Source organism: Hippoglossus stenolepis, chromosome 18, assembly GCF_022539355.2.
Source record: "Hippoglossus stenolepis isolate QCI-W04-F060 chromosome 18, HSTE1.2, whole genome shotgun sequence".
NCBI lineage: Eukaryota > Metazoa > Chordata > Actinopteri > Pleuronectiformes > Pleuronectidae > Hippoglossus > Hippoglossus stenolepis.
In genome coordinates, this window is record NC_061500.1 from 5,676,483 (window position 1) to 5,694,677 (window position 18,195).

The following is an 18,195-nucleotide window of genomic DNA, read 5'->3' on the forward strand; positions in this document are numbered from 1 at the left end:
GAAGACCCACTCTATTTCTATATGTTGTATTTCTGGAGAGTGATTGAAGCCAAATGGTAAACAGACAGGCCGTGTTTGATCTGAGGAAGTCAAGCCTGTGTGTGTGTGTGTGTGTGTGTGTGTGTGTGTATAAATGGATTTCTGTACAGTCAAGGATTCTCCAACAAAGAGCACACATAACTTATCTGTGAGTACATACGAGATCATTGTGCCAGTCAGTGTATTTACCTTTGTGTGTGTGTGTGTGTGTGTGTGTGTGTGTGTGTGTGTGTGTGTGTTGGCCATTCCTCAACCACATGTCCGTACACACTCCCTGACATCTGGTGTCCATACCTCTCTGGCTCTTCTACTGTACTTCACAAGCTATATGGGAACTTCTGCTGTGTAGGTCGTTCAGTGTGTGTGTGTGTGTGTGTGTGTGTGTGTGTGTGTGTGTGTGTGTGTGTGTGAGACAGAGCCATGACCTCAGGTCTGGTGCAGATGTTTTCACAGCCTGTGAGCAGCTTGGTGACGTGTTCCTTACCGATACAGTCAAGCTGCTTTACTCCGTTCGTAAGAATCCTTGTTTTCCGGTCACAATGTGGAGTAGCTGCTTTGTGTGAAACATTTGTGTGTGATTACATATTTCCGGCCATGTGCTTGTTGTATGTGGACTGACGGTGCAGCTGGATCCACATGTGTGTGAAATGTGGTCACAATGCGCCCATGACCACCTCCGGAGGCGGTTTTGCTGATGGAGCCGAAAAACAGGGAACAATCACTTCAACCTAAACCTGATTATTTTTTACTTTTCAACTAGTTTTCAACTCTTTTCTGAAAACAATCCGGTTATTCAATTCACTCAGTTCTGCTCTCATTCTCTCGGGCATCTATTCACATTTTGGGGTTTTCCCTGGCGGTTATATATATTTAGCAAACAGGAAATGTCCCAGAAATCCTTGTTGTGCCCCCCCGCTGAGAGAGCGAGGGACACAGATGAATCTCATGCCCTTAAGCCCCAAATATTGTTGTCCTGGGATTCAGCTTTGTTTATGTTCCCTTGGATTTTTTTTTTAAATTTGAAGACAGTGTCTCCACACTGCTTCTCTCTGTTTGGTATTTTTGTCTCATTCACCGCTCGCCTGCCCCCGGCCTCCAAACATCAGCCTCATTCATCTCCAGCGTGAAGCTGAGGATTGTTCTCCGCACCTCAAGTTCAACCTCAGGGCCGTTTAAAGACTTCAAGGACTAATCCCTCCTCTATCGACAGCCTGTAGACCCTAACCCCGCTCAAACCTCAATAAGCCCTGACCTCTGACCCCGCTAATACTTCACTTCCTCCCCGCGTACACCCGCAGATCATTTTTCTCCCTGTCTCTCCAGAATGAAGAGGTGAATACAGTATATACATAGACAGTGTAGTGAGCTGAGAAGGAAATTTCCCTCTTTGTTGGAACAAATTGAATGTAGCTTCTGTGATATCACCCAAAGACACCGTACAAGTTTAAAGTTGGAGGATAAACAAATGGATATAAGAAGCATTGAACTCTAAAATTAAATTAATGGAAACATGAAACCCCCTGAAGGAAAGTTGATCTTCAGTTAACGTTAAACCTTCAGCAGATGCAACAGAATTTGTGCATCGTCTTGCGCAACCTTTTTCCAGCTGTATTCTTTCCTCTCTCTATCTCATTCTAATGACAACATCAAGCCACAACCATGACAACTTCAGATTTTAAATGATCTCTGCTGAGTGGATAATTCATTTTCATCCTTTTTCTTTTTTCGTTTGTGTGCAGGAGAAGCGAAAACGTCAAACTGAGATCGAGGACAAGCGAGGCCAGCTCGATGACATGGTGCTACAGCTGCAACATCTCAAGGTTGGTTTTCTACTTCCACAGAGTTTTGAATTACATAACTCACAAATAGTTATACAATTAGGTATTGAGTTTGGGGTAAAAGGGAAGTCTATCTTCTTCAAGGCAAATACAAATCATGACAGTATTCTGTTTGTAAAGCAAAGAAATCCCCATTTAACCAGACAAGCACGCTGGCCTGTAGCTGGCCTCTGAGTTCTATCAATGAAGCGAAGCGATTGCAAAACTAAAATTGCTGTGTTGTTTATTTTAAATCATCTCAGCAGTCAACAAAGCAGAGAGGAGTAAAGCTGCAGAGGGTGAATGACCAGTTGTTTCCTCTTGAGAACCAGCCTGCTCTCTGCTCTCTGCTCTCTGCTCTCTCTCTCTCACGCTGTTTAACAGACTTTCCATTTCCTGTTGAGCTCTGACACACGACCACGCTCTTAAAGAGAAGGTGTGTTCGGTCGGTGCTGAAAGCTGAAATCAAACCTTGACCATATATATTGAGGAGAACGCCGACGGCCCCCGGCTCAGATCAACGCCTCCATTCTGAGAGCCCTCGATCCCGCAGCACCACAGGTCCTTATCACATCGCTGGGCTCCAGTCTCCATTTCCTCTCCCAGGCCACGATACCTCTCTGGAGGTTTAGACTACAAAGCCGGCTTCATGCTGCTTGGCTGTGTGGCACTCAGAGGTAATGGCCATTAAATGGGACTGTGTGACCAGATGCTGATTACATCTCGAGTTGAAGCCTGCTGGTTAAACAGAGCAGTACTGGCTCTGGAGGTCTGAGCTTGATTTCCTACGGCGGAGCACAGCACCCACATGCTCAGGTTAGGACGCATTCAGATTATCTACGTCGCACTTGGAAAGTACACAGGTTGAAATGACTTTTGAGTTTTAAATACTTTCTTCTGTTGCCTTTGGTGGTTTGATAGACGCTGGTAAAGCAGGTTGCATCATTTCCTGTGCACCAAAACAGGGAGCTTCCAGAAGCCAAGTGGGACACCCTCCCAGTTAAGACCCGGCCTTGAACCACAATGTCCCTGGTCCCACAGCGAGCAATCGATGATTATACCAATCGCTCACTCTTCATTTCCTGTGATCTCTCTACTACAAGCTATCGATCCATTCATATATCCATAAAGGCATTACTATCAGAAAAGAGGGTTTTCAGTTTTTCTATCCCCTCGTGTGTTATATAGGGTTTCATGAAAAGTTCTGTAAAGTCCAAAAGCCTGTGGTATAAAACAATGCCCCTGAAACGCCTCATCAGTCACAGGGATGAAAGCCACAGTAGAACATGTGAACCTTTTCAAATAACAACACAACTAAAAAAAAAAAAGAGTATAATATGTCATCTTTAAAAACAGTCATTTATGTGTTTGAAAACGCTTCATGTCAATATGTATTACTGTTGTTTCCCCTGTGGATTTCTGCACTGCCAAAACGCCAGCAGAAAATCACACAGGCTAATGGACTAAGTGCAGTGCAGTTACTGCAGTAGACTGAATTGTCAGCAGTTGATGTCATGTGTAATTTGACATCGTTATTATTACTTTCCATGCAGCGTGGCCCAAAAATGAAAAAAACGAAACACGAGCAGGATAAAGTAATATATTCAGGACACACATTTTAGAATACAGAAGAATAAGAATAGATTTATCACATGAATATATGAAAATGTTGAATATAAATTAAAACGACAAGGACAGTAAACACAACGCTAAGCTGGGCCCAGGCTGCACGAATTCTGGACTCAAGACTGGGATCAAACCCGTGTGCAGCAGTCGTGTGTATCTGCTTAACCTTCATTAATAGTTGCACTGCACTGAACATAATGCTTTAATGGCCAAACACACACTGTGCACATGGCTTTAATCGTCGTTTCTCTTATGTCGATATTTTCGTAAGTGGGTGTTAAAAAAGCTGGAAAACACCAGTGTGCAGGAATCAGACTCACTTAAAAGATCCATTCATGCCAAATGTGTTTAAAGGCTCCAATTAGAGACTGGAATGTATTTTTATTGCAAATATTAAAACTGGCTGCTGTAGTGTAATGTAGTGTAATGGGTGGCTACAGTCGTTTCCCCACTAACAAGGCATCTGTGCAGTATTTGGGGGCAGCAGGGTTTTTCAAACAATAGTTTTTGGTGGTGAAGCATTTATTCATACAGGGAGTTAATTAATTATGATTTAACCATCTACATATATATTTTTTTTCATGTTTTCACCCCTGTCTGTTTGTACAAATAAAATTCTCTAACGCCGTCAAAGGGAGAAGCATTTGCAGAATGTATTTCAAGAGACGTCACATGGTGCATCAGTGCTGAAAATGTATAGGTTGCCTCTATCTGGTGTGTCTCCACTTGACAGCGCTGGTCATGTGGTTTTTCTGGGATTTGTGCGGGAGGTCAACGGTCCAATTTCTCATCGGTTGAAAGGTTCCAGAACTCCACATAAATTACAGATGCCTGAAAAGACATCGAATTTGTTCCGTCCCCGTTTACGCAGCACTTACCATTTGAAACGTCAAATCTGTGTTTACTTGAAACCAGCTCTTGGCTTATTCCAGCTCTGGTTGGCAGTGATCATTAGGGGATGTGTTTATGTGTTTGAACGGGAGTGGGGGGGTTTATGGAAAGAAGAAAAGGGCCAGACCTGTCCTGCTCAGCCGAGGGGAACGCTGCTCGAACAGGCCTGCACACCAGGAAGCACGGAGATCTGGACGTTCAGATGGAATCGACTACCTGACGGCCAGAAACTGACACATTCATCTGTGCACGCGAGCAGTTAAACACGCATGTACGTGTAAACCCAGCAAGAACAAACTGTTCAGCACACATGTCTCTGTGGCATTTAGGGTCAAGGCAGGAATTGTGTTGAGGAAGAGAAGAGAGAGGGATTGAGTAGATTAAGAGAGATGGATGAGTGTCACACACATTCGTTTAAGCTGTTTTGTGAGTAATCGTCATTCCCTGCATTCACTCGCTAACTTATAACCTGAACTCAGCTTCACCTTTAACCTTAAACTCAATACATGACAAGTCTTGAGCAATGCGTCTCTCACACACTATCACCCACAGTGTTTATGCAATGCTTCTCCAACTGTTAGATTCAAGCAGTAAATATGTTATCGCTCATTCAGGGGACGAATAAACAGCTGTAAATGACACGAGTAAACAAAGAGGTCAGAGCTGAGCGAGATCAAGATTCAAGTATTCAACAATTTTCTGTTTGGTTGATTTAATTTTCTTTATGCATAAAACCCAGTTTTACCATATTTGACCAATTACAATCCGATACATGAATAATTGATTACACCTAAAACCTTCACATTGGCGAACTATCACTTTTTGTGACGTTAAAACTTGAATTTCGTGGTAACATTAGATTTCAGGAATGTGTTTTAATTCTGTCTGGTCTATTTGAGGTTAGCTTGGCTTGGTGGGTGTGGTGCATAGACAGCAGCCGCACAAACAAACAAATAGCCCGGCTGCCACATTCTGACAGTAGACGGTAAAATGCTTCAGAATAATTTCTGCAGGGCTACGTGCGTGTGTGTGTGTGTGTTAATTGTCAGCTCTACAGCCAGGCAAAAGTTTGACAGTAAACAGCCAGAGGTGAAGCCGAGTGTCGCCGCTCGACTCTGTTGTGGTAACAAAACAGAGCTCCAGACACAGACGGAGACATTAACGACATAAACACACGTCTGTGGTATTTATCTTTTAAACAGTTAAGCCCATTAATGTCCAACAACCCCAGTATGAAGAGATGATTTGTTGTTTGTGTGTATGTAATGTACCGTGATGCAAATCAAAAGTTCTGAGATCTCATGTGAGGCCTAGTCTAGATTGTGCATCTTGTTAACATACACACTGTGCAAAAGAGAAACGTTACTTTCCTGCGAGTAACAACGGAGTTTAAGGTTTATCTGTGCGTGTTTGTTTATTTGTGTTCAGCAGTCACCTCACACATCTCTTCGATATTAGTCTCCATAATGAAGCTCCACTGGCTGTTAACAATGTCTAAAAATACTGTGACACAAGCTGGTTCGGACAGAGGAGCGATTTGAAGGGAGTTGTGCTGCTGCTGCTGCTGCTGCTGTCTGACAAATGATGAAGAGGATGTTTTCTTTCTTACTCATAAAGCACAATGAGCTGCAGCTTGAGAAGAGTCGTTGCACAATCTCCTTATCCAACTCTCGGTATGAAAGTCATTATATATGTATATATTCCTGTGGGTAATCTTAAATCTTTTGCGTCTCTCTGTTTTGCCTCCTCAGTCCAAAGCCATGCGAGAACGATGGCTCCTCCAGGGAACGGGTTTGGAGGAAGAGGAGGTACGGCGGACACAGCTGGAGCAGGATGAAGAAAAAGGGAAGAGGCTGGAAGACCTGATACACAGGTACAGCACACGGCTTTCCATGGATATGTATTTTTTCCTCTTTTTTGGGCGAGTGTGTTGCAGTCGGTTGTAGGATGTAATACGCTTCCAGTGCCAGTATGATCAGTCTGATAGTGAACAGATGTGAGCAGTCGAGAAACAATAGCAAATGTTATCACATCTGTTTTTCGCTACGCACACATCTGCTTTTCTTTCCAGCACAGTTTTGACTGAATGGAGATATTTCCTAAAATACCAATCATATTTTCTCCTCCTCGGCTTTTCCTCCTCTCTTACGAGCCAGTCGTCAGCTCCGGTGATAGCCGGTGACCGGGGGCATTATGTTTTTGGTTTGTCCATACGCACGCACATCTGTCCAATCCTTCTGAGCACGATATTTCACTTTATTGGAATTTAAAAAATTTGGCACCAACGTTCAGTTGGACTCATAGATGAACTGATTGGATTTTGGTGGTTGAAGGTTGAAGTGACATCATGTTCTTGCCAATGTGATAAATCACAGAGGATTTCATCACATCTGGCACAAACATTCACTTGGACTGAAGGATGATCTGATTAGAAATTGGAGGTCAAAGGTCAGAGGTCACCGTGTCCTCACAAAACCCTTATTCTCCTCGTGAACGTGTTATCTTAAGAACGCCTCCCTTACACTCACGGATCAAGTGATTTAGTTGGTCAAAGATCAAGGTTAAGGTGAACTCAAAAAACATGATTTGGGCCTCTTGAACAAGATATCTCAAGTCTGCCATTGAGGAATTTTGACCTGTCGTCACTTGGACAAATTAGTGGATTAATTTTCATGGGCAAAGGTCCCAGTAAATGATGTCGACTGAAACTGCATCGCCGTTTGTTTCGTTACATCCTATCCAGATGGTCTAAATTGCAAATTCTTTAAAAAACTAGGTCACCAAAAGCCACTTAAGCATCACACCAGAGTCCCGCTGTAGAGCTCGCCTTTTGTGAGACTGCAGATCGCTCAACACACACACACACAGACACACACAGTAACCTGAGAGAGGTCTGGAATCTAGCGGTTCTGTAACCTCAGACCAAAATCTACATTTCTCATGTGCTCTAGTTTGAAAACAAACACCGAGAGCTACCGTGTGTAACGTGTGTGTAAAGTCTCTAAAAACAGATATGACAAGTGCTGACAGGGGAGAAGTTAAGAGAAGTAAAGATCACAGGGAGAAGAAAGACGAGAAAGACAATAGAGACAAAGAGCTGGAGGAAGAGAAGAGGGCTATTAAAATAACCGAAAGTTAAAAGATAAAAGACAAGCGAGTGAAAGCAGGGTGTGACTGGCTGTGAGGAAAGAGAGGGAGATTTAGAGGAGGTTGAAAAAGCGAGTGATCTGATTCCGTGTGCACTTCCTGCGTTTGTGTCCCTGGGAGGAGCTTCCTGACTCCCATCATGCATTGCGGTGAGATAGTCACTTCTGCCCTGATGAAGTTGGCACATGATGTGATCATTGAATGAATAACGGCTCAGGCATGATGATTCATATCCTTTTGCCATTTTATCCATTTGCACTTGGGTGAAAAAGGTCACATGGCAGCTACTCATCTATTTACATCTGTGTGGAACATGAACTGGCTTTTTTATGAATAAACAAATGTGGAGAGGACAGTGAAAACCGTTGCATTTAATAAGCACCAAACAACTAGTGGTGATCTTAACATCTGCCACCGTCAGCCTTTACTTCTCCCATGTGACTAATGGAGAAACTCTGACATAGTCACATTTCCACTCTGGGTGCAAAACGCATTGTTTGCTACAAGGAAACTTTTTTTTGCAATTAGACTCTGAATTTACCCTTCAAGATTTTACGGGGAGAAGAGTCATTTAATTTCTCCTGAGGGCGAAAGCAATTAATTGCAGCAATAAAGTGAATGAGCCTTTGTTGTGTGTGTGTGTGTGTGATCACTCAAGTTTATGTGTATTGGATCCTGTCTGCACTTTGGTGAACTGTCGGCTAATCTCTCATTTCCTACATCAACAACATTTCAAAATGTATGCATCTGCATTTCAATGTCCTTAAAAGATTTTAAAATGTGCGGGGAATTCAAAGTACAGGGGGAAAAATAGGATTTTCAGAGCACAGCCTAAAGGAGTAGAAACTAGTAGCACAGAAGAGTATAGAGGGAAAGCCAGCTCCAAATGAACTTACTGCATCAGGGGGAAAAATCTATATTTTACATTTAATCTTTTTTAGAAATCTCTGTAGTGGAGTGAATAAAGTGACAGATTAAAAACGCCTCTTGTTTGTTTCCCTGCAGTGGGAGTATCATCCAACATGAGATGCAGAATTATCATTTCACATTTCACGTACTTGAGCGACGGCAATCAGAGCCGGCTCAGAAAATTAGACTCGTGGAGAGGCTCTGGGGTCAATTCGGCATCAGTGAGTCACACACACCTCCTCCTCATTTATGGAATCTGGGCATGAAAGACACTGTGTGAGCCTGCAGCTACTGTAACGTATCGCCGGCTCTGGAGTAACATCAACATCATGTGCCGACGCGAAGGCCGGGGTTAACACTGTCGCGTTGGTATAAACAGAACAGCAGTGAGCGGCCACAGAGGGAGCATTGTTGACCCGAGTACAGTTGTGATTGTGGAGCTGCTCTCGTGTGAATCGCTTCTTTCAGCCGCTGAATGGACTTGTTGTCCGAACGTCTGTTTTCCGAGGGGAGATAGTGTCGCTTGTGGCTTTAATTGCTTACAAGAGCAAACCACAAAGATAATTCTTTACTGTGCTGACTCTGTTTGCGGGCTGGTTTCACTTTTTTTCACACTGTAGACTGAAGCCAAATCCTGCCTCATTCGGTCAGTGTGTCAGAAGCAGGCAAACTGAAAGAGTCTGAAATGGAAGTCAAAGTCCTGCTTTGTCCCTTAACAACAGACGATCTGTATTTTATACAGGACCAGTTTGCACCATAAACTCTAAATAAAGATGGACGACATGATGGACAAAAGTGAAGCCAAATCTTCTTGTCTGCCCCCTGGTGGCTGGCTGCAGTATTACTTATAAACCCTGCATTAAATGTACATGAAAGATCAAATCTTTTCAAAGATGGTTTCTGTCATTGTAGGTAGTTCTTCGATACTTTGATACAGCCTGTGTCTGTATCTTACATCTTACTCACTGGAAGTTGATGCCTCCTTGCTGATTCAACTATCCCTTGTTGTGTTATGGGCACAATCCCAAGTAATGATACCCTTTTCTCAACTGAGGCCAATATTTACTATTCATATATAATGGTTACATATGAGTCACCGTCTTGAGAACCAACCACAATCACTCATTGTGCGGTTCAGTTCATGTGTTTCTGTCTCCGCAGTCTCAACGTTTTGCAGGGATCAGATAGCCGGGCGCTTTTCTCAAGAGTTCACAGCCTACAAAAGCAGCAGCAATGTTTTCCGAGCAATTACTTTTGTGGACCAGGGTCTCAGATGTTTGCTGGAAATTGCTTTAAGAGGAGCTCAGCTGTCAGGGTTTAAATTCTAGAGGCTTTCCCTGAAACCGGTCTTCTCTGGCTGGGAAACGAAGTCAAGAGCGTGTGTGTGGCATCTTAACAAACGCCTTCAGTTACACACATCTCAAACTTGGAAATCTGTAACACAATGATTTTACTAAATTACCTCAAAACATTAACCTTGGGAAAGAAAAACTTTTGTTTGTGTGTTTGTGTGTGCCAGTGCATTTCAGGCTGAGGGTGTGGCATCTATATTTACACCATCCCAGAATATCCCGTATCCCGGGCAACCACAGTCTTTCCACTGCTGATAGGGACAGTGGTGAATAGCTGGGATGATTGTGGACTCGCTAGATTATTTGTGTGTGTGTGTGTGTGTGTGTGTGTGTGACTGGAAGTGTGTGCAAACCCTCAATCATGTGTAAACCTGGATTTCCACATAAACTGCCCCTATAAACATTTCTGAAATAGACTTCACCGTCCAAAAGCACAGAAGCCCGGACGTCTTGCCCTTCTCACTTTTATAGCGGTTAGTCTAACAACACCTGCACACTTGGACACTTTAATAAGAGAGAGTGACAAAGACAAAGCTGCAGGTCTGTTATAGATGCTCGTATCGTCTCGTTCACTGGAGGACAGAGAAGGAAAGAGAGGGAGCAGCTGCATCTGTCGACGGAGAACGAATCCAGTGCAACTGAGCTTTAAATGTACAAAGAAAACTAGAATGACACTCAGTAGAGCAGATACCTCCACCAGGGCCCAACAGTCATCTTAAATCCAATCAGGACTTACAGCTTTGGCAACAAAACAACCCCCCTGTCTGACAGTTCTGTATCTAAATCAATCCTCCCCTTTGTCCGGAGGTACACCAACATTTTATGGGTTCTTTCTTGGCCCATGTCCCATCCTTCCACCAAGTATTGTGGTAATCCGTCCAGTAGTTTTTTCATAATACATCAAGATCCATAAATTATTCCCTGGGAAATTGGTTAAAAATTATTTTTAAAAACCTCACAATGTTAAAGAAAGAGAAAAAACTTCCTGGATCTGCCCCCTGATCCGGAAAATTTATTGGGATCTTCCCTGACCCATATCCCATCGCTCCCCAAAGTTTTGTGGAAATTCGTTTCGTTGTTTTTGTGTAATCCTACTGACAAACCAACAATCGGGACAGGGGTGAAAACATAACCTCCTTGGTGGAGGTAAAAATGACAAAAGCGTCTTCATATTATTCGCACAATCATGCAAACCTGATGGAAAACACGTTATACAAAACAGGCGACAACAGCAGTGTCTTTGTGTGTGTGTAAGTCCTGCCTGCAGTGGACCTGGAACTGTAAATCACATAAAGTGAGGGGCAAACAGAGCAACAGTGCGATCTTTGTGCAGGCAACTTCACACACACACACACACACACACACACACACACACACACACACACACACACACATACCTCAGGTCATTGAGCCCAGAGAGCACAGACAGAGAAACAGAAAGAAAAAGACAGAGGGGATAGAGGAGGTTATTCTCTCTGTTGCAACACGACTTGAGCGCAGAGCAACAGAGGGATGGAGAAATATCTGCGATCGTGCGCAGGAGGAGATGAGAAGGAGGAGATGAGAAACTCTGCAGAGTGTGAAGAACAAACAGACAGAAGGAGATGGAATGAGAGAGAGGGTGGCAGCAGCAGCAGCAGCAGCGGTAGTTTTACAGATATCCCTATCATTACATGGACAGGCCAAGTAAACAGAGAGAGGGAAACAGCAGCATGATGTGGCACTGACTCGACCCGTTCCCGCACTCAGCTACTTTGGGACTGTTGCTTGTTTAATGTTGCACAGACAGCTCCGTGTCCATGTCGCCATCGTTGCAAGGGAGCAGTGTGGGTAGTGTTTTTCTTTTGGACAGACACAGCAACAGATTTCTCAACTCATTTCGAGATGTGGAGAATTTTGTTTTGTTCATTTAGGAATAAGGGTCATTTAAAAATATTTGGGTTAGGGTTAGGGTTATATTTTAAGGTTGTATTTTGCAGCAGTAATAAAAACTAGACCAGTGCAGCAGGACAGTATAAAATATGCATGCATACTTATAATAAAATCTTACGGGGCAACTGCGAAAGTCCCCTAAAAGTGCTTTTCATCGCCAAGAAAAACCTCAAATTGTTAATCTTGGTCAAATGTTTTTGTAAATACAATTCATTTTAATAACTAAGTCTAGAAACATAGGGCCCATGTGGAAAAATAACGGGATTCCCTTTTAATATCCAGTATACTGCATGAATTTCACATTATATCATGTGTAGTTACCTCGATTTAAATAAGTAGGTACTTTAAGCAGATCTACATCCATCAATTGAAGTTATTGATATACTATGTCTGATACTTTCTGCTGTTATAATTTGCAAATTATGTTAAAAGGACACTTTTTCTTACCCAGACGGTATAACCTGGTTAGCTTAGCTTAGCATAAAGACCTGGAAACAGAGGGAAACAGTTAGCCTTGCTCAGTCTGGTGGTATAAAGATTTTTTAATCACACATCAAATCTCTTTTTCTTTGGTTTATGGAGGGTGGTTGTGGCTCTTGGCCCAGCAGAGTAATGTCCTGGAGTCTTTGCCGGTTCCCTGCTCATAAAGTTAAATGATCACAAAGGGATCCTCTTTATTTTTTTTCTGTTTATATGTGAGCTAAGAATAATATTCTTAATTCCCCTCGAGCCCTGCCACTGCAGTGACCTTATTTCTCCACAGGGAATCAGCAACAATTTCCTCTAATCTTGTCTAACTATCGGTCAGTTACCAGACCAGAAAACCTCTTGGTTATAAACTGTATGTTGCAGAGACAAATGCAGTCTGCAGGATGCCTGGGATCCAGAAGCAAACTATACTTATTGCAACCAGCAGCCCATTGAAGTGCCCGTGTATCGTGTTACATAATGTTCTAAGAATATTTGTCTTCGGTTTTGCAGTGGCAGTGTGAGAGCACACAGATTGTATCTGTGCAGAGATGTGCAGCTCGGTTCACATTGCTGTAGTTCAGCTCAGTGCTAACCCTGCAAAAAAAATTGTGTTTTCCTAAACCCTGTGTGTCCCATTAATAAAGGTGAGAAAAGAATCTCTTTTTAAAAGTTTTCATAGTATATAATAAGCACTTCTTGCTTAATTTTGGCACTTTTCTTTAGATTTAAGGCCCATTAAGGTCTTTCATCACCTAGAATTTTAGTTTCTTGTCTTATCCCAGTGGCAGATTTGTTCACGTGATACACAATAATTCCATTAAATCTAAGAATATCGTCAGTATGGATGTTTTTGTTGTGAATGTAGTTTGTGAAGTCTACTTTGCTTCAGTCCTCATCAACATGTCAGAAACTATTTCGAATTTATCGCCAATTACAAGTGCAGGGAAAACAAACTGTAGACATGTGAAATTACTCCCAGAATCCATGTTCAGACAAACACACCATGTTAGGATTTAAGAGCAAAACACAACATAAGTCACGTTGGACCTCAGGTCAGATCACGATCAGATCAAACACAGCCTCCTGTTTCGTTTTAGCTCCGAACCGGAGTCTCACTTTACAAGAAATGTAGGAGCTGGGTTCACGTTTCCAAAAACCCAGAAACATCGTACATTTGGTTTCTATCATGATGTCAAAACAAATCGCTTCAGGGAAAAAACGGTTGTGTAAGGTACAGTTCACCGTCACGGCCGTTTCCTCGAACACAAACACAAAAGTCTCATCATTTCTTGGCGACACTGGAGGGTTTATAATCTGGCTTTTATCATTTCTATCCTCTGACTTTAAAGTCTTCTAATATAAGCCTGTTGAACTTTTACTCTCAGTGCCAAGTGTCAACTAAAGACATCAAAGAGAATGAACACATCTGTAAACATCAGACCAATGAAGTTACCACTGGTGGCAAAAAATTACATTTGACTTCTCTTTTCCTTTTAAGCGTTAACAATGGGAGAGGATTTTTTTTTACAGAAATACCATTAAAAGCATAATTACCCATTTGGAAAAAGGAAGCAACGCAAAAGCAAACCAAAAGATTCCACTTCCTGCTTTGTCTCTTGTTACTGTCTCAGGTGTGCCTCTCAAACTGGGGGTACCAGACAAATCACAGTGCCATCTAGTGGCTGTGGTACGAACAACATATTCTCCAGCACCTTGTGAGCTCACTCTCAACACTGAGCTGTGTAAGTGACATTGAAAATACACACAAACTGCCCAGGAATCATTTAAGTGTCAGATTGTCTGTACAACTCAATTTGGGCGTCTCTCACCCCCTGGTTGTTGAAGTCAAAGGACTTAAATCAAAGCTGGGACTTGGCACTAGTCTGGTATCCATTATTTATTTTAATCTAAATGTGCTGCAGCTCAGAGCCTGAGGACAGAAACATGTGTAGCTGTCTAAATATTTACAGTCTGGACTGTATATTATTTCATCCTCAGAGCTGCTCTTGGTCTGGTACAAGAAAAAACTGTTCCTAGAAAGCAAAATCACTAGAATCACACACGAGTAAAAGTAAATAAATACACACTCGTCTTCACAAATTCAGACCATCTTCCTCTTTTATCCCCTCAGTCTGTCCCTGTATCTCAAACACACACACACACACACATATAAAACCAGATGTCTGCTCTTCCTCCTCCTGTGTGATGTGGAAAGCAGTTGCTGCCCACCCGGGCGTATCCACGGCAACTGTCCTGTGGTTGGTTGACAAGGCGGGACGGTGACATCACTGGGTGTCTTTCAGGATTGCCACAGAGATAGAAACACTCCCAGACTTCCTCTGAGGAAGCAGGGGACGCCGTGAGGTCATGGCCAATAGTCCGACACGCAATACACACACATGTATGTGAACTATTCTGCAAAACGGAAAAACAGCCACAGAGGAGATTTAAGGTGTATTAATTATTTTTATCTTTTTTCTCAACTTCTTTGCAGCTGCATCGTGTCACTTCTTCTCTGTCTGTGCTCCTGTTGTAATCACTAGAGGGTGCCAGACCCAAGCACGGCCCAGTGTGTTCATCTTTTGTCAAAACGCCATGAGTGAGCTGATGCAATCAAATACACACTTAATTAAATCCAGTCTAAGGTCCCATTCCGATCTGATATCAACATCTGAGTGATCCCATCACACTAAGTGTTAGATACAGTCCTGCAGAAAACCTGTGATGCTTTGGATGTTCAGATATTTGCCTCATACTTTGGTTCCTTCCCTCCCTCTTAGTCTGTTCCATATCTGTTTTTTTACTCTTACAACCTGAACTTTTACCTGGTCAGTATTTTTTAAACAACAATAAAATAACAGCTACATTTATAACGTGCCATCTTAAGGCATAATGAGGCAGGATGAAATACATCCTCCTGCCATCACAAATCTTGCCTCTTGTCCATTTTGGCGAGACCTCATGCGGCTCAGAGGAAGCAGAAGTAAAAGCCATTTCCCGCCAGAGAGGGAAAAAAGGAAATGAGATAGGGCAGAGCTGGGAAGAGTAGCCACATGGGAGGGAACGGTGGAGAGACGTGGTTAGAAAAGAGACAGAGGTTAGAAAAGACAGAGGTGAAGGTGAAGAAGGAACACTGAGGAATCTTGAACAGGGACAAATACATTCTCAAAGGTCTCATGTACTATTTCAAACTTTTTCCAACAAGCACACGTGTCTGCTCCTGGTAAACAAACTGATTATTCAGTCAAAGTATCATTTGTTCAGAATATGTTTCGTATCAATGACTATGCTGCCTCGTAACAGCAAACCGTTCTGTTTTTAATCAAGCAGTTTATACTATGACAGCTGAGTTGTAGAAGTGAATGATGCAACACTGCTGAAAAGCCACTGAAGCACCCATCGGAGCACAAGCACTAACAAAACAACTCATTATTGGTCCAATGTGGGTTTTTAAACTCACCAAAGTTGAACATGACTTGAAAAATGAATCCACTAAAGACAGGGAGTAGACTCAGTTCATACTTTAGCCTGTTAGCCCGTGCATGCATAGTACAAACGGCTGCCTGCAGATAAAGATAAAATGAAAGTCTGTAGATTGTGGGTTTGTTTAATGGAAAATAACTTGGAAAGTAAAATGATCACAAAGTAAAACGCCTCATGGTTTCAGAAGTTATCAGCGTTGTAATGCCTAATAATTAAAAAACTAAAATGGGAGGTCCAGGCCCGGGACTTGACCTTCGTCTCACTTCTGATATTTCAGAAAATTCCCTGAAAGCATCACATTCATTATAATATGAATGTGATCACTGTCTTTGCTTTTTAAATGTATTCCAAGTCTGTGTACTTTTTTCTATGTTACCTGTCACATCATGCTTTCACTAAAGGTATTTTTACACCATCGCTCTATTAATACATTTCAAGCAGTCCACTTAGATAAAGCGAATGCACATTGTGATGCAGCTCTTTGCAACTCAATCCAAGGTTGTATAATTGTTTCTCATACCAACAACAAGGCTAGAGTTAAATATAGGATGTACAGTGCAGCTTTACTGTATTTATTAATAACCACAGTATATAAATACGCAGACCTAATCCTGGACCGCAAAATGAAAAAGTAACAGCAGAAGTTCTCTGATTTTAATCTGTGACTTCTACTGTATATTATTGGTATGAACAAAATAAGTATAAACATGAGCTTGATAAGCTGCATTTTAATGAACAATTCACTCTGATAAGCTGCCGTCTGTCTTCTGATTGAATGTTGGTTTGACAATAGTCGTCCTGCATTTTGCTATATTTATTACATTCATAGTAAAGACACTGAAATTGTTGTCGTTTAAATGTGTAAAAACTGAATGACCCCGAACTTTACAATAGTTCTAGGGCAGAATTACATGAAGTCAATAATATAATAAGAAGCTGCTCTTGTGGTCTTTGCTCAACTGTCTCATGTAAACTGCACGATAACATTCAGCAGAGACAAACAAAAGTGACAGATGCAGCAAATAAAAGCTTTACTTGTTACTGCAGATGACGCCGACAGCTGCTCCTGACATGTGCATACAGTGCAACATAGCATTTGGCTAAGATACCTAAGGGCATACATACGAACGACTGTGTTTACATGGACAGCAAAAAGACATTATTGTGATTATGATGTTTGCATTGAGTCGCTTATGGAATATTCCATTCATATTCCTGTTTACATGTTACAGAGCACAGTCTGATTATGATGTTTGTACATGTCAATGTCGCAAAGTGCTGCAGGATGTTTTTTTGAGATTTAGACGTATACATGTCTACTTATTGTGACTAAGGTCAAAATACTCCACAACCTAATTATTTCTTATCCCGAATATGACCTTATTTGGGTTAAAGTCATTTTCATGGCAGTGTCGTGCCATAATATGAGGGAAAGTGTACAACATCCCAGCATCGCACTGCAGGAGATGAACAACAATGGCAGATGGTGACGTGACAAGTGTGAACCATGTGGATTTAACTCGGCAAAGCACCAGGTTTCTTTTCTTAGCACCAATAAATCCAACAATATCCTCAGAGATCGCAGTCGGTACTTTGGAAAAATCATCACAGCTGCCACTTTAAACCTGTGCATCCACATAAACATCCTCTAAATAGCAAACACAACCACAGTCAGTGCAGTGTGTGCGAGTTCACGCTCATGGTCATTAATGCCGATATGATGAGGGAACCCTATTGATTCTGGACCACTGTGGGAAGTGGACCGCTGTTAATGGCATTGTAATGAACCATAATATCCCTCTCACACTCACATGGCCACACACACACACACACACAAACACACACACACTGACGCACAAATTCCTTGTGTCCCAGAGGAGTGTACACATTCTGAAGTGTTGTGAGCGCTGGCAGTCGGCGAGGAAGCAACCGAGGTCCTCCTCCCTGACTGCTTCCTAGTATTGTTGCTACATCCATCGTTTAAATGTCCTTGTGTCCTAATGAATGTGTGTGATCTTGATCTGTCTGTGCCTGTCTGTGTGTGTTTGTGTGTGTTTGTCTGTATAGGACTATTTTAGGTGTTAATCTCAGGATCCTCTGCAGAAAAGATGACGCACTTTGGTTGATTGGACGTTTTTAAGTTGTTCTTAGCAGGGCAGATGTAGAATGACATGGCGTGGCTCTCATTCTTCAACTTGGTTCAGGTTTTAGGTGATGACTGAAACACAAAATACTACACACAATGACACTCACACCTTCTGCAAGTGGGATTAGTGCAGTGCAGGATGTATTGTGTGGATCAGGTCGTTCTTCAGCCTCCGTGTCGGAATAATCTCACCGAGCAAGTCGGTCTTAATTATAATAACATATTATGCAGAACTGCAGAGTTTCACTGCCATAACTTTGCCTCGTTTTTTCCTAACCTGTAAACGTATTTCTGATTTGCATCAAACAAAGGTCGTCACTATTAAGCTATTAGACTCCGACATGTCCAACATCAGGCAAAGCTCTCAGCCAGATGTTCGTAC

At 42.2% G+C, this 18,195-nt stretch overlaps 1 protein-coding gene across 6 annotated transcripts in view; it reads left to right on the plus strand.

Annotated features, from left to right (window-relative positions):
• The window catches only part of LOC118125687 (A-kinase anchor protein 2), a 73,890-nt gene that overhangs the window by 15,310 nt on the left and 40,385 nt on the right, over window positions 1–18,195 (plus strand). For all 6 annotated transcript variants that reach the window (XM_035184540.2, XM_035184534.2, XM_035184539.2 and 3 more), the window contains exons 3-4: window positions 1,779–1,859; window positions 6,125–6,246. In XM_035184540.2, coding sequence (XP_035040431.2) covers window positions 1,779–1,859; window positions 6,125–6,246 — 203 coding nt within the window. The remainder of the gene's footprint in view (window positions 1–1,778; window positions 1,860–6,124; window positions 6,247–18,195) is intronic.